The following is a 15,167-nucleotide window of genomic DNA, read 5'->3' on the forward strand; positions in this document are numbered from 1 at the left end:
TTTAACTACTGTGTTTGGAAAAAGTAAGAGCTGAGCTCTATTTATCTGATCAGCAGTAAATATTAGCCTTACACACTTTTCAGCCTTCTGTATAAAGAGGAGGCTGTGTCATCACAGGACAAGATTCCCCATAAAATCGAACTACCGAGAGAGCTAAGTCACAGAGTTCAAGTACAGGAACACAGTGTCCAGGGAAGTACTTAAGGCAGGATTTGGCCCTTAACTTTAGGGTAGTGACTGAAGAGCCTGCAAACAAACATCACTCAGGGATTTTTGCTGCCTGTTTTCCACTGCTGGAAGAGGAGTCAAGCACAAGGTGGGCTGGGGCCACAACACTCACTATGCTGACATGAGCCAGGAAGCAGCAATAACTTAGAAGAGCTTTTTAGGCTGCCTGGATTATGCTAGAGGTGATTTCAGCAGCTCAGGTGGCTTAAATCCACTGTTGTCACTCCTCCAAATCCAGGCCTCCTGGCAGCTTGCCCTTGCTGCGAGTGCAAAGCTGCACCCAAACATCCCTGAGGCCCAGAACAGTCCTGGAGTCCCTTTCTCCCCAGTAGCCCAAACTGCAGGCAGAGAGCATCCCCTGTGAGGCAAGGGGCCCATCCTATCCTGCTAGTGCGCAAGACTCTGGCCTCCAGCTTTGCCTGCTAGACATAAACTGGCCTTGATCACTCCTCCCTGGGGACAATCCTTCTGCTGCGCGTGTTTGTTTCCCCTTCTCTTGTTCTGTTGTTGTCCAACCCACCTCTGTTTGCGCTGCTCAAGTTTCTGGGACCAGTCACTGAACCCCTCATCTTCGTCCAGCTCCGAAGTTTCAGAGGGCTTAAAGTCATAGCTGAAACACAGCAAAAGGAAAAATTAGGATAAGTGCAGTGCAAAGAACCATCGCTGGCCTCAAAGAACCCTAAGCTGATCTTGTACCTCTCTCACTCCAGATTTTGTCTTCTTTCCTGTGACAGCTCCCAAATCTCACTTTAATCCTTATTCTCCACTACAGGAGAAATGCTTTTGCTGCGTGCTTAATACTCCCCCTGTACAAAGGGACTGCACTCTCAGTGGAGCCACTGCAATATGGAAAGGAAGTAGGAGCAACTCTGTCTCTCCAGCAAAAGTACCCAGCTGCCTGCATGATCTCACAGGGCTGCAAGTCAACGAGCATAAGATAAGCAATCCTTCTGTCCACGGCTTTCTTCCACACTGGAGTTGACCCTACCTTGTTTGGACCAGAGGTGTTTCAAACTGGATTCCTGTTTATCCTGTGTTTATTTTCCTCATACAACCCCATACAAAAGCAACCAGCATGAGCTGGCCTGAACGGAAAGCTGGGTCATGTAGTCAGGAAGATCTAATGTATAGGACACTGGCTCGGGTTTTTGGTTTGATCTGCAAGTTCCCCATACTGCTCTGAGCCAGGCAAATGCACTTTCAAGACCATCTATAAAATACTAGTATTAGTCCTGCCTCATCTCAAAGCAGCATGAGATGAGAGGGTGAGGCCTCAGATCCTCACATCTTCCCATGAACTCCATGAGCAGCTCTGAAACACAGGGCCCTGTCATGCTGCAGACCCACAATCAAACAGCTATGCATTCCTCCCTCCTCCAGCCTGCGCCCTGTGCTCATGATTTGGGGATGAGGCATTAAAAGCCACTTGGCTACTGGTTCCAGACAGAATGGATTTACCCCATGGGTGGTAGAGAGGCAGGTTGCTTCAGAAAGCCCTTCTTACAGGTTCACTTTAATTCCCAGCTGTGCTTTGCCCTGGCCCTGCAGCCCATTCCAGGCAGCTCCCTTCTGCAGCAGCACCCACCACCAGAGGCTAAAAACCCATCAAGCTCTCAAATGCTGCTTCTTCTGCCTCTAAAGATCCCTTTCAGAGGACTAAAAGGAGCTTAAACTCAAGGAAAGAAAAGTACCAGGGAGGGAAAACCCCTCCTCTTTGTTACCGAACAGGAAAGGAAAGAGGAGGAAGCATTTCCATGCTGCAGCGCGCTGCCGTCCAGCCCGCAGAGCGCACAGGCACATTCCCAGGCTATGACGAAAGCCCTCCACGGGGAGCTAACACACAACCCACAACCCCGGCATGCAGCCAGCCGGATGGAGCATCAGCCCTCCTGGGTCGCACAGCTGCCTGCACCAAATGTGGGCTGGCCCCGCGTGGGGACTTTTTTCCTCACACTCAGGACAAAAATTGCTGGGCGGCTGGGGCTTATGGGTGCACAGCAGCTCATCAGTGCCCATACTGCAAGTGGCTTCCTGAAGAAGTACTTTCACAGATGTTTTGGGGACACAAATGGCCAAGTCCTCCAGGAAAGAAAATCAGGATGTGGGACCCAAAGATTAAGTCAAAATTAAAAGATTCAAAATACACGGTAAATGTAGGTCTTTCTTGCCTTTCTGGACTCTGAGGAGGTGTCAGAAGATGCTCTAGTCTGCTCTGCAACCCTGATGCCTGGAAATATGGAGTTATTTCCAGAGATTCAGGAGTCTCATATTTATTTGACTCAAGGAGTTAAGGGTTGATGAAAAACAACAACTCTCACAGCTCTCATGAAGGTAGGTAGCTGGGGGCTGCAGGACCAGCCTGGATCACTCTGGGCTGACAGCACTAGTCCTGTGCTGGGAGCTACTCAGGAGCGCACAGACAACTGCAGCTTACCATGAAGATTCAGCATAGCACAGCTCTTACTGCAGCTCAGCACCTTCAAGCCGACTTAGGCTCGAGTAGCCGAGTAGCAGCACCATGTTGGTCTACAGACTGAACTAAGTTGCTTTTTGTGCAGCAGGAACTCCTAGAGACCCCAACTGAGACATTGCACAACATCCTTTGCACAAGCGGATGGGAAGAGACAGCCACGCAGAACCAGGACTGGCTGGAAGAGAAAGCAACGATCTCAATAGATACACAGCTGGAGTGAGATGGACTTGGAGGAAAGCACTCAAGAAACTTCTTGTTGAGTTTAGAAGAGGCTGCAGATCTCCAGAGCCCCAAGTCAGTTCTTTGGGAAAGCTGCAGTGCTGATGATGCACGAGAGCAGAATTGCTCAGGTTTTTGTGTCCCTGGCCACAGGGGACAAGATGAGAAGAGCTGAACATGAGCCTGGGACACACAGTGAATGGCCACGTCCCGCTGTTCTCCCTGGGAGCGAGGGAGAACAGCTGAATGCTGTTTAAAAAGCTGCTCACTTCCTTTAGGTGACTGCGCTCCTTGGGAAACCGGGCCCCCGCTGAAAGCGCTGAGCCAGCACAGTTACGTCAGCACCGGTTAAGATGCTAAATTAGGAGCCTCCCTGAAAAGTGACCCTGCCTGGGCATTTCCAGTGAGGAAATCAAATCAGTGTAAGGCGATGCTGACATCAATCCTTCTCGCTCCCAAGGCCGTAGACATCGGCACTCACAACCCTTCCACGTCCATCCTTTTCCCCGATAAAACGGTTTTGCTCAGCTCTGTCACACCAGGGGCGGGAAAGGAGGCGCCATCCCTCCTGCCATGAGTGGGACGCACTCCCCTGGGGCCCAGGGCGCTGTGAGAGCCCGGGAGGGGCAGGGGACATCAGCTTGGGGATGGCAGCAATCAGGAGCGAGCGGACACAGCCAGCGTTAGGTACTAACTTGCCTGGCCTGTCTTCAGGACCCAGAGCTATCAAGAAGCTCAACAACTGTTCAGATTTTCTACAAACTGGCTGTTTTGCAGATTATTTCTTTTCTTTTTTCATTTGGAGGGGGAAAGGGAGAGAGGAACTTCACTAGGTCCCTTGGGTCCGAGGAAATGCTGAGGGCCTGTTTACACAAACAGGAGTGACATGAATGGGATGAGTCACAGCGAGGGAAAGAGGGGGCAGTGTTTACACAGAGCTCTGGGAGGATTAATAGCGGCCGGCCCTGGCTGAATGAGCAAGCCCAGGTGGCTGTCGGCAGCTGCAGAAGGGACCAGGGAAGGGCCAGAGGAGAAGAAACATCCTTTTTCAGTGAAGAAACATCCTTTTTCACTGAAGCCTGGCTCTGCAAGCTCAAGCACTGGGGAGCAGGGAAAAAGCTGCCCTATGGCAGAGGGGTAGGATCTGCTGCACATAGTCCCCCTATCCAAGGAGGACATTCCCCAGGGTTATATTTGTGTTTTATTTTACCTCTCCACTGAGCAGCAACTTTGAGGTAAGAGCCCATAAGCCCTCTCAACAGCAAGGCCGTGTCTCCTGCACTTCATCTTTTTATATCATTATTTCAGCTGTAAAGCATGCTGCAGCTATCATGTCCTGAGAAGCTTTGGTGTCCCTCATTTGAGAAGTTCTTGTGATCGTCCCCTAAGCAGACTGCTGAAAGCTTGGGTCTTTGCTCAGCAATCGTGGCAGTGAACATTTCTAAGTGTGGTTCCAAAAACTGAGCCTTCTTTCCAGAGTCCACTGCGAGCAAAGCAGGCTGATTCACAGCCCCATCCAACACCCGCGAGGCGAATGTGAGCTGCTCTGTGCCCTTCATAGACAGGATGTTCCTATTCGGTCTCATCGCAGCTCTAAGGAGAAAGGCATTCGCAAGTGCTCCGATTCCCAAAGTGTCTAAATGCTATTCCAGATGAACAGCTTTAGGCACTCAGGGCAAGAGATTTGGCAGAGGGGTCTGAGCCATTTCAAGTACTTGGAAGCATCCACTCCAACTGATGGGAATTTCCTTGCCTGCAGTGGTGTTTGAAGGCAAACACACAGATAAGGCCTTGCTCCAGGCAGAGGCTTATGCACTTTATTAACTTTGGACGCTGCAAACAGTCACAGGTACCTAAAAGCGGAGGATCACAAACTACATGGTTGTGCTACCAGGGCTGCTGCAGTCTGCTTTGTACCTGAGGTTGTTCAGAGCATCTCACTATAATCAGAAACAAGAAGTCTCATCTACCATTTCAAAGATTTTCACAAAAAGTTCTCCGACCCCTGTATGAAGGGGGACTTTGAAAAGCTAATAATTATTATTACTTTTGAGATTTCCTGTTTGCTCTTAGGGCAGACTACAGTGTTTCCTCTGCAAAATACGACTAGATTCATTTCCACAAAAGATTTTGAAACATCTTTGCAAAACTTTTAGATAGAAAAGTCCTGATAATTTTCAAAACAGCTTGGAAAAAACTAATCTCTGCATGGAAAAATTGGAGTTTTATAAATACCTTTTGCCATTTTTCCAGTAAAATTAAGCTGCTGCTTCTCTCTGACTGTAATCCCAGATCCTGCCATCTCAGTCCCCCAAGCCACCCTGAAGAGCAGAGATGCCCACACTCCATGGGTGGAGGCAGTTCTTGGTGCAAGGACACAGTGTGTCGGCCAAGGACTTATACTTGGGTACTCCTTACTGGTTTTCCTGTGCTGGAAGGCCACTCTCTGAGCAGGAGCTGGCATCGTTCAAGCCCTCTTCGGCCTGGGACCTCAGCTGTTTCTCCCGCTCCCGCCGGCGCCGCTCTCTCGCCGCTTCCTCCTCATCCTCCACGCTCCACTGTGCCGTCAGCCTGCCAAGCCAGGAGCAAAATGTATGTTTAGCGCCACTGGGCTGTGATGGGAGAAGGGCATGAGAGGCCTGTGGAAATGGCCTAAGCCTGTGATAACACCCCAAGCCGCTCCCTGCGCTCTCCAAACCACCCCGTCTCCCAGCATTGGGAAGCCCCATTACCGGGGCCATTCTCCACTAAATTTGCACCTCGGGAAAGGATGTTAAAGGGACTTGCGGTGCTGCAAGAAGTCCCACACCCCGAATCTCAGTCTCTGGCCCCAGAAGAGCATGCTCTGCACCCTGCGGACCTCGACACGGTTCCTTAGAGAGCTGAGCCGTTCCTGGGCAATCAGGCGCAGCTGTGCGGATCCACTCCCGCGCTACAGAAGCGAGGGAATGGGGGCAGAGAGCTCCAATGGTGCTACTCTGCGCGCCTGCCTTCTTCACTCGCGCAGAAGGAAAACCTGCCTTGGCTTCATCCAAATGCCTCAGCAGCTAGATAATAAAGCCTCTGTCAGCAGAACAGCCTCTCAGATCCCGAAGGGAATGATAAGGCGGCTGCAACATTCCTGCTCCAGCGATAACATGAGCTCTGGCACAGGATGGGCTCCGCTCCTGCCCTCCCAGCTGCTACCAGCCCGGCGCTGAGCACCTACCTCTCTGTGGAGGCAGCCCCATTCCCACCGGCACAGGCGCCCACCCACCCTGAGGCCCACGGCAGAACGGGAAAGCTGTTTACTCCCGTCTGCAAACCTCTTTACAGAAATACTCTTGTGCAAAGCATGCATCGGGCAGTGAGGAGCGAGATCCTCTACCAGAGGCACAACAGGGCTTCTGGGTCATCACCCACATTCAAGTAACCATGTGTGAGGTGCTGTACAACCTCAGGGGACTTCTATCACTATAGGGTAAACCCGTTCAGTAAGAGATAACATCCGAATCAGCTGAGACTGGGGCAAAAAGCTTGGTGGGGGGATCCTCACTTCAGACTCAATCAGCTCCACCTAAATGAATGAGGAGCAGCTTAGCCGAAACCAAGCAGTGCCCCTCTTGGGCCAGGTGGATTTGCGCAGCACTAGTACTACAAACAGTACAAGGAGGGGATCTTGTGTTTCACCAAGGGCCTCATCAAGCTACATGCTGTTTGCTTTTTGGGCTCATGACAGACCCCCCTGTCTCCAAAAATAATCAGCATCGTCTAGAAAGAACAAAGTTTGGCTTAATCAAGGCGTTCTGTTCAAGAAAAAGCTGGCTTTTCCACTTAACCTATGAAACTTGTAAACCTTTCCAGGGGAGACTCACTCCGAGACTATTTCATGCTAGCAACACAGCTGCAAGCTTCCTGGATGCTGCCAGGGGCTTGGGCAGGACACTCAGGCTCAGCCCCTTCCCCAGGAGGACCTTGGTGCAGTGTGGTGCCCACCGACACTTCTCATAGAAGATGGAGGTGACCCCATGCCTCTGCCCTCCAAGACCCACGTCCAATCTGAGAGCGGGTGCAGAACCCAAGGGAGATGGGGTCACTTATCTCTGGCTACAGGACGAGCGTGCAGCAGCGTGGGGAATAGCGCACTGCCAGGCTGGCACACCAGGGCCTCGGCCAGCAGACCATGCTGCCACCAAGTAATTGCTGCCTGGCACGTTCCTTGGGCTGCTCTCAGGAGCCAATATTCATGGCCCCAGCTGGGCACTGAGCACGAGTTGCTTTGGAAAATCTGGGCCAGCGTATTTTACGCCTCTTTGAGTGGCTTGTTTTCCAACACCTCCTTTGTACGTTGGCAGATTAGCCAACAACATGTCTAAACTCCCCTCCCATTCAAGACTCCTTGGCATCCCTCGGCAGCGCAAGAGCATGCCGGGTGCATGTCAAAAGCCTCTCGCCTCTGAGCCCGCACGGAGGAGCGAGGCTGAGGACTTGCCGGCTCTCGATGCAGCAAAGCACTCGGGGCAGAAATGAGGGCTCCTCACAAGCCGTTACCGGCAAAGGGGAGAAAGTGGCCTCTTGCTTTATCTTGTGGGGGGTCTTTCTGTAAATGGCATTAGGTGAGTTCAGGCACACTTTTCTCTCCTTCCTCTTGTTGCCCCTTCCCACTTTATTCTCCATGGAACAAAGAGTGTGGAGCCACCAGAAACAGGGCCCGAGAGACCCCTCCTCCCCCTTCTGCATTTGCTCCACACTCATATTTATTGTTTTCCCACAGGTTCCCATAGAAACCGTTGTCTGTGGTCCTGGCAGGAAGCCACTGTGTTGTTGTTTTTTTTTTTTTAATATATAAATGAAGTCATTCATTAAGTTCTGCCATGATCTCCCTCCCTTGTGTGACCACTCCAGATAGTCTCCAATGCAAGAAGACTCTTAACCCTCTCCCTCCTGGATTGCCCCAGTTTGAAGAAGGAAAGTCCCCATTTATGCCAGAGCAAACTAGATTTTGTTTTTGACCTGATTCCTACCAGCACACCACTTACTAGGAAAGTCTTGGTGGAGGTGGCATTGCAACAGCCCCTGGATTTGGCTGGAGCCCCCAGGGGAGTCCCAAGGGGGTCCCCCATGAATGCTGTGAGTTTTTCACATCGTAAAAGTCACTAGGGTTTGCAGCCCTCCCCGTTTCCCGCTTGGATGTGACTAATTCCCCATGACTTCACTGGCTCGCTATTCTGTCGCTCTGTCTTCTGCACGGGCCCTGTGGCCGGCTTACAGAGGACACCAGGGCGACTTTCGCAGGCAGAAGGCTTTTTCTGCAAAGCAGAAATATACCCATCCAGCAATCTTTGCCAGAGAGCAACCCAGCAGCACAGTTTCCCACAGCCTCTCTGCCATAAGCAGGCAGGTCGCTGTCCTCCACTGCGATGAGCTGAGTCTCTGACAAACGATGAGAAACCTCTTCCCTCTCCAAAGGACAGTGAAAAAACATTATATTAGCAAATTCAGAGCTCTTTCATGCTCACGCAGGCTAGCAGTGGAGTACGGTTTAATGACGGGCATTTTGGGGTTCAGTAGTCAAACCGACACGCAGAGGGGAAATGATTACTCCTTTTTGGCTGACCTAACAGCAAAAGTATTTGCTTTTGATGAAAAACAAACAAATGAATGAGAAACAAAACTCTGCCAAAGTACTTGCTTTTGGGTCCGCTAGAATGGCTTGTTGAACTGCAAGCTAAATGTGCCATTTCAGTTTGGACAAACTTACGTCTTCGTCAGCCTCTTTCTTGCGTGGGAGGGAGGTCAGCTGTTAAATCTCCTTTCGAAGCAAAAACATGGAAAGATTTCATTTCAAAACAGTTTTTAAAAAGTGTGGGAGGAAGCATGTTTGCCTGTTTTTCCTAATTGTTAGCAATCAAATTTGGCGCCTCATGTGGCTGGCCCACAACAAGATTGCACAACCCTTTTCTTCATTTCTAGCAACGATCACCCTGCATTTGGGGAGGCAGTACGAGCTGATCCTGCGTACCTCTGCCATCAACTTCATCTCACACTTTTCCAAGCTGGTCCCAAGCTTGGGGAGTTTTGGCAAGAAGGGGGCTACAAACTGCCAGCCAGACCGAGGACACCCAGTTTCATTTGCCCTGATATGGGGCGGGGAAACTACAAACTGTAGGCTTGCAAGGCGAGTTCATAATCCACCAAACTCCTGTAACCAGCCACCAGGCTATATGAATTTGCTTTTCCCTGCCAGACGGAAGAGGGAAGCCCACAATCTCCTTCCTCCCTCCCCTGCATTATCTTCTTTGCCCAGGGCTGGCACAGCCAGCGGGAGAAGTTCAGGTGTGCCCTGTCACCCCACAGGTCTTTGCATGCAGAGTTAATGAGCTGAGGGGTGGAGGAACTGGTGAGCAGAGAAGAGATTGCACTGGGTCTGGAGGTGCTGCCTCAGCCCGCTCTGCAGCCCACAGGAGCTGCACATGGAGCTGCTCCCCAGGCCATCAAGCATCCCCGTACAGTGGGCCCGCTTCCTCCTGCTGCAACCACAGCTTCAGGGCTGGGGAGGCTGCAAGGACACGCGAGCTCAGCTTCCTTAAGCAAAGCAAGCTGGCTGCAAAGTGCTTGCTATGTATTTGCAGGCTGCCTCAGGTGGGCTTTTAACACTGCGGGCATCTGAAATGCAGGCTGAGGTGGTGAAGGCAGGAGGGTCTTCTCTAGCTGTGCCAAGAGCAAAGTGTCTGAGCTGAGAGGACTGGAGCTGCCAGAGCCCAAAATTGGTTGCTTCAGTGGGACTGGCAGCTCGGCAGGGCCTGAAGAGCCTCCCTGCCAGACACTGCCAATGCCAGCTACTCCCCCAGCCTCTGGGGCAGCTCTGCATGGCAGCAAGGAGCCACTGCTGCACCTCCTCCAGCAAGACAACATCACTGGCTTGGGTCAGGCCTGCTATGTAGTCCCCAGCCTTACGTCTTTGCCAACAGCTTTAGGAGTTCTTAGTTTGGACCAAAATGTTCTTTGTGGCAGGGATTCTCTCTTAGTGAGGAGACAAGCAAATCCTGCAGGTCTAAAGACAGGCTCAAAGCACCCAGGTTCAGATCTGGCTACAGACTCACAATGTGCCAAATGTCTGGGATGTTCAGACTTCAGCTCAGGCTTGAGCCAATTGCCCATATTAGATCCAAACCTTGACTTCACCTCCCTCTGGACCCCCAGCCAAGGGACAAGGGAGGAGGTTTGGTGTTCCCCCCCCCCGCCCCATTTGCCCTGCAAACACCTCGTCCTGCAGAACAACGATACAGACATCAGCAGTCTGGCTGTGCCGTTTCAGATGGCCACTAATGCCCACTCCAGACAAGCTAGGATTGCTAGAAAGGTCACGTTTCCTTTGGGCAATTCCTCATCAGCACTCAGAGAGATTATAATATTCAGGCAAGGGAATTTCTGGCACCAAATAAGCTGTATTTAAGGGAAATGCTGCAGACTCTTTTGCACGGCTCACAGCTCAAAGGAAGTTTTGCTGGCCCCAAACCAACCTTCAGCACTAAAGCTAATTCCAGAAAGGAAAATGAAATGCCTCCCAGAGGCTTTAGACTTTGCAGACCTGTGCCAGAAGCCAGTAACCCTCTACCAGCAAATTCGACATTCCTGTCTCCTGAGCTCGCTGGGGGGATCACAGGCCAGGATGGCGTTGGCTTTGGTTGCTGCCTCTGGCGGGTAGGTGGCCCCACACACTCAAGGTTCAAGGGGGAAGAGGTTTTGGGGACATAGGAGTCATGTGGGTATTTGACATGCATGACAGTGTGTGTTTCCCAAAGGGCACAGCCCAGCAGCCTAGTACAGACCTTGTTGCAGTCAAGGGTAAATCTCCCATTGCCTGCAGAAGCAGCAGTGCTAGGCCCATCTCCGAAAATACCATCCTCCAGAAAGGGGGCTGCCATCCATCAACTAGCTACAAATGACCTAAACAACAAACACAAAACACCTAGAATATGGTCTAGGGCTGTCATCAAGCTCATCCTGCTGCCAAGCAGAGCTGTAGTTCTTTATTTCATATTCTGTTCATCAACTCTTTAGAAAGAGTCCAGAGATGACTGGTACATGCACTACAATGTACAACTCACGCTCGTAACAAGAAATGGAAGAGGATACCATCAAAAGGCTACGAAGGAGCAGCTTTCTGACCCACTGTGCCTAGTATCAACTGATTCATCACTTATTAATCTCTTATAAAGTGCATATAAATGGACCCATATGACTGGCTCAAGTATACTGAAGTACCCAGATTACATGTCTCCCTTCACATTGTTCAGGAGAAAAGGCACTAGGACACTTCAGAGTCATGGCTGAGAATATCTCCATGTCCTGTATGGTCATTCTGCCCTGGCCCAGTTTCCTTCTGTCACCACAAGTTACAGAGCCATTGGCTCAAAGTGGCATCCTGGGAGATGTCTCACACAGCCCCATACATAGCATAGACATCCGTGCTAGGCATTGCCAAGTGAAGCATCTTTAGTCCTGTCCAAAGGTCCACCTAAGGCTCACATTTATATCCATGTGTCAAGATACCTTCAAAAGCCTATCCCTAAGTCCAAGGGCTTGTCCAAAATCACCCAGTAAGCCAGGAAGAAATAAAGAAGTGAGTGGAGGTCCAGCTAGCATCAGCAGGTTAGATGGCAGACAACAGTTACGTTGCTTAACAGACAGTTTTCTGAGACCTAGGAATAATGTTATACCAAAGACTATGGTTAGATAGCTACCTACCTAAGGTAAGGAAGAGTGTGTGGATACTGGTATGATACGAGGCAATAGGGAAATAAATTAAATGAAAAAATATTATGTCATGGCCTGGAGTTTGCTTGTTCACAGTCTCTGGGGATATGGTTATTCTAGCTCTGAGAGATCAGCTCGTCATTCAAAGACAGCCAGAGATGCTGGACAAGCCTCTCCCTCCCATACATTCATGTAATTCCTCAGCTGCGTTGCCTAGTCTAGAGTCTAGGCTACGAGTTTTGAACAAGAAGGCTGAGGGGGAAGGGGAAAATGCATATATGCTTCACCCTAAGCCTTTTTCTCATACCAAGCTTCCCCACCCCAGCCATAGCTGTGCAATCACAGCCATTCTTCTATAAACTTCTTTCTATAAATCATGGCTTGCCTTCAAGATGCGAGCAGCAGGGTCAAGCCAATGAACACACACACACAGGGCTCCCATCCTACCCCCACTGACCTGCTGGGCTAGGAGTGGGGGTGTGGAAAGGCATCACACACCACGCGATAAGGATATGCCAAGCAGCCTAAGTGGAATAAGATACAGCATAAACTTTCATCAAGCAGAAATGGAAGCAAACCACAAGCAACATGGTAAAAACCTAGCTTCTCTTTAAAAATTAAAACAACTCTTTTTTCTAAATGAGTCTTGATTTCTCCATACAAAAACATATCCTGTTTCTGCCCTAAGAAGGAATTGGTACCCTGAATCCAGGCTAGGTTTGGAGCACCTTAGTCCCAAGGTTTAAGAGGAGGTCTCACAAGAAAGTCTCTTTTTAATTTGACTGCCAGCTCTGTTTCAGAGATCAGATAGGTAGCTACATGTCTGTAAGTGCCAAGTATTTTTAGTGTTAGCTGGAAGACCCAGATGCGCAAAGTCCCTCTATCTCCCCAGGAAGGGAAAATGCCCATCCAGCATGCCTAAGTAGTCAAAACAAAGGATGGATGGATAAAAGGAAACCACTGCTATTCAAGTCACTGCAGTGCAAGAGTGCCCACAGGTGCAGTGAGTTACAAAACCCTGCCTGGTTTAGGCTTCATTGAATTTGCTGCAAAGATTGACCGGTCACTGTGGAGTGGATGGGCATTGAAAGCCCAGAGCTGTAGTTCACAGCTTCCAAAGGCATCTGAAGCAAGAGGAGACACATTGCAGAAAGCTGACAGGGAATGACAGGAGCAGACCTTGGAGGAGAGACTCCAGCACTGCCGATCCTTTAGCACGTTCCCCCTCCTGCCTCTCACCGGATGCTGGCTCTAGAAGCTCATATGGGGACAGTCCACACTTCCAAATGTGGTGGGCATTGCACAGCCCTTCTTAATACCTCTTGGTTGTAAGGGAGGTTTTTTTAAAGGCTCTGTGACTAGCTCAGAAAATGCCAAAGGCCCCAGATTGCTGAGGAAGGTTTTGCCACCTTCTTATTAACACTCTCTACTCCTAAATGGATAGACTCACACAAAAGAGATGAAGCAGGGTCTTCCGCCACCTATGACAAAATCTTGAAAGCATCCCACTGGCAACAGTCCTGGGCCTAGGGAACAAGCTGAACCATGTGGGTCACTGTCCTTGGCAGGACTTCACCATGTTCACAGCATTCAGGATCCTCGGATACAAAAGCTGCTTGCAAGAATGTACCTTCTCTCTGTGTACGTACGAGGCGGCTGATGGGAACAACAGCATTTTTATTTTTAACTATAGCAGACAGAACCCCAGAGAATCTTTTAAAAGATGATGGATTGTCCCCCCCAGGACAGCGGGTCCTTCGTGCACACAGATAGGCCGGTGTGGTAACGCGCTAACATCACCTACATGGAATCTGGAGCGGAGGGGGGAGCTGCTGGCGACCCCGAGTCCTCCCAGGCCTCCGCCAGGGCTGCAGCACGCCAGAGGTGTGAGAAAGTGATGCTTTGCACAAGCTCCAGCGGGGCTTTTTCTCATGGTCTTATCATTTCAGATGCAAGGCTCAAGAATCCACAGTCTCTCTAAAGAATGGGAAGTCTGGAGTCTGTTTTTTTGGAAGCGAAAGGCATTTCAGGAGATAAAATAAACTCAGAAAAGATTCTGCCCAGCTTACCAACCGTTTGTATTTTTGCTCTCTCGGAGAGGGAAGCAAGCCTCCATAGTATCCTTGCCTCGGTTACAATCAGCCAGCTTCCTCCTTGATACACTCCGGTTGTAAAACAGGTCTGATTGCACTGGGGAGAACAATAGCATCACCCCTGCTTAAAACTGGTATTAAAAGCAAGATTAATATCAGGCCTGCTGCTTTTTATAGCACCAGCGAGCTGAGATGCGAGAATCCCCCGGCTTGGCTGTAAGTCATCGATTATACAGTCCTGAGGGCTAGGCAATTCCCCCGCGCCCCTACAGCCCAGATTAGCAGGAGGGAGTTTCCTGTAAGGGCACTGAGAGGAGGCGGGAGGAAGGCCATGGGAACGCGTGACATTCACTCTCGTAGGGAACAAGGTTTTCTTCATTTATGGCTATCACTGAGGAATTGCACCGCAACAGTGCCCAGGGGCTACACAGAGCTCTCAGTCCCCGCTGCGGTTAGGCCCACGTGGCTTCACAGGAAAACTGTCTCTGCCAGGGGCTCCAGCTGAGGCCCTAAGTAGCCCGTTGGCTGGGAGCAGGCAGGCATCTGAGGCCAGCAAGGAGCAGCTAGGCTAAAGGAGCAAACGAAAACCGACTAGGCTGTAGGACTCCCCTCTCCTGGAAGGGGGTGATCAATGGTGATCAATGGCAGGTGCGGACTCCTGACAGCACAAAGCCCCCAGGCTTCACCTTTTCTCCCTGCTCCTCTACTCAAAGATGATCTGGAGGATTGCCCCCACACACGCCTGAGTGTAACAGCAGGGCTGAGAGCAACACATCAGCAAAGCAGCACTAGAGATGTAGAAAGCCCCGGAGCCATCCAGCAGTCTGGATGGGCTCCTAGGATGGGCTTATGAGGGCTCCTAGCATCCCATGAAGCCTTCTCCCCTCCACCAGCATCTGGCCTGCCTTCCCTCTCACCCATCCACTGAGCTCACCACCAGGCCCAGGCCCAGGTCACAGGAGCCAGTGCTGGGGAAAGGGGAATTTAAAAAATTATAATAATAAAATATATAGATATAAAAAAAGGCCACTAGCAAATCAAAGTAACTACAGAGGGGAACATGGGAGGGGAACACACTGGTACATGAGGCGGTGCTGGAAAGTATAAATTACACTGATGTGTCCCCTGTGTCCTCACGCCCTCCAGCAATAGCCCTGCTGGCAGCTGGCTACTGGCTCTCCCCTACATCCCTCCCTCCTCATGCTACTGGCTCACTGCATGCTCATTTTACTCTTCTCCCTCTAAGGAGCTACCCCACTTCCTGTCAAGCTCACTTTGCTCCCTGTATCTATCCACAGGGAACCCAAAGATGAACATGAGTAGAGATAAACCGCAATCATCCCTGAAGGTGGTCATCACTGCATCCCAGTCAGCAAATACCTGGCACAAGCCCTGCCGTGGCACCAACTACTCAA

The 15,167-nt window shown here is 50.6% G+C and overlaps 1 protein-coding gene across 2 annotated transcripts in view; it reads right to left on the bottom strand.

Moving 5' to 3' along the window:
* The window catches only part of LSP1 (lymphocyte specific protein 1), a 53,401-nt gene that overhangs the window by 19,703 nt on the left and 18,531 nt on the right, over positions 1-15,167 (bottom strand). For both annotated transcript variants that reach the window (XM_062577774.1, XM_062577775.1), the window contains exons 2-3: positions 5,339-5,491; positions 749-838 (exon numbers count right to left, since the gene is read on the bottom strand). In XM_062577774.1, coding sequence (XP_062433758.1) covers positions 749-838; positions 5,339-5,491 — 243 coding nt within the window. The remainder of the gene's footprint in view (positions 1-748; positions 839-5,338; positions 5,492-15,167) is intronic.

The sequence above is a fragment of the Rhea pennata genome, chromosome 5, assembly GCF_028389875.1.
Source record: "Rhea pennata isolate bPtePen1 chromosome 5, bPtePen1.pri, whole genome shotgun sequence".
Classification (NCBI taxonomy): Eukaryota; Metazoa; Chordata; class Aves; order Rheiformes; family Rheidae; genus Rhea; species Rhea pennata.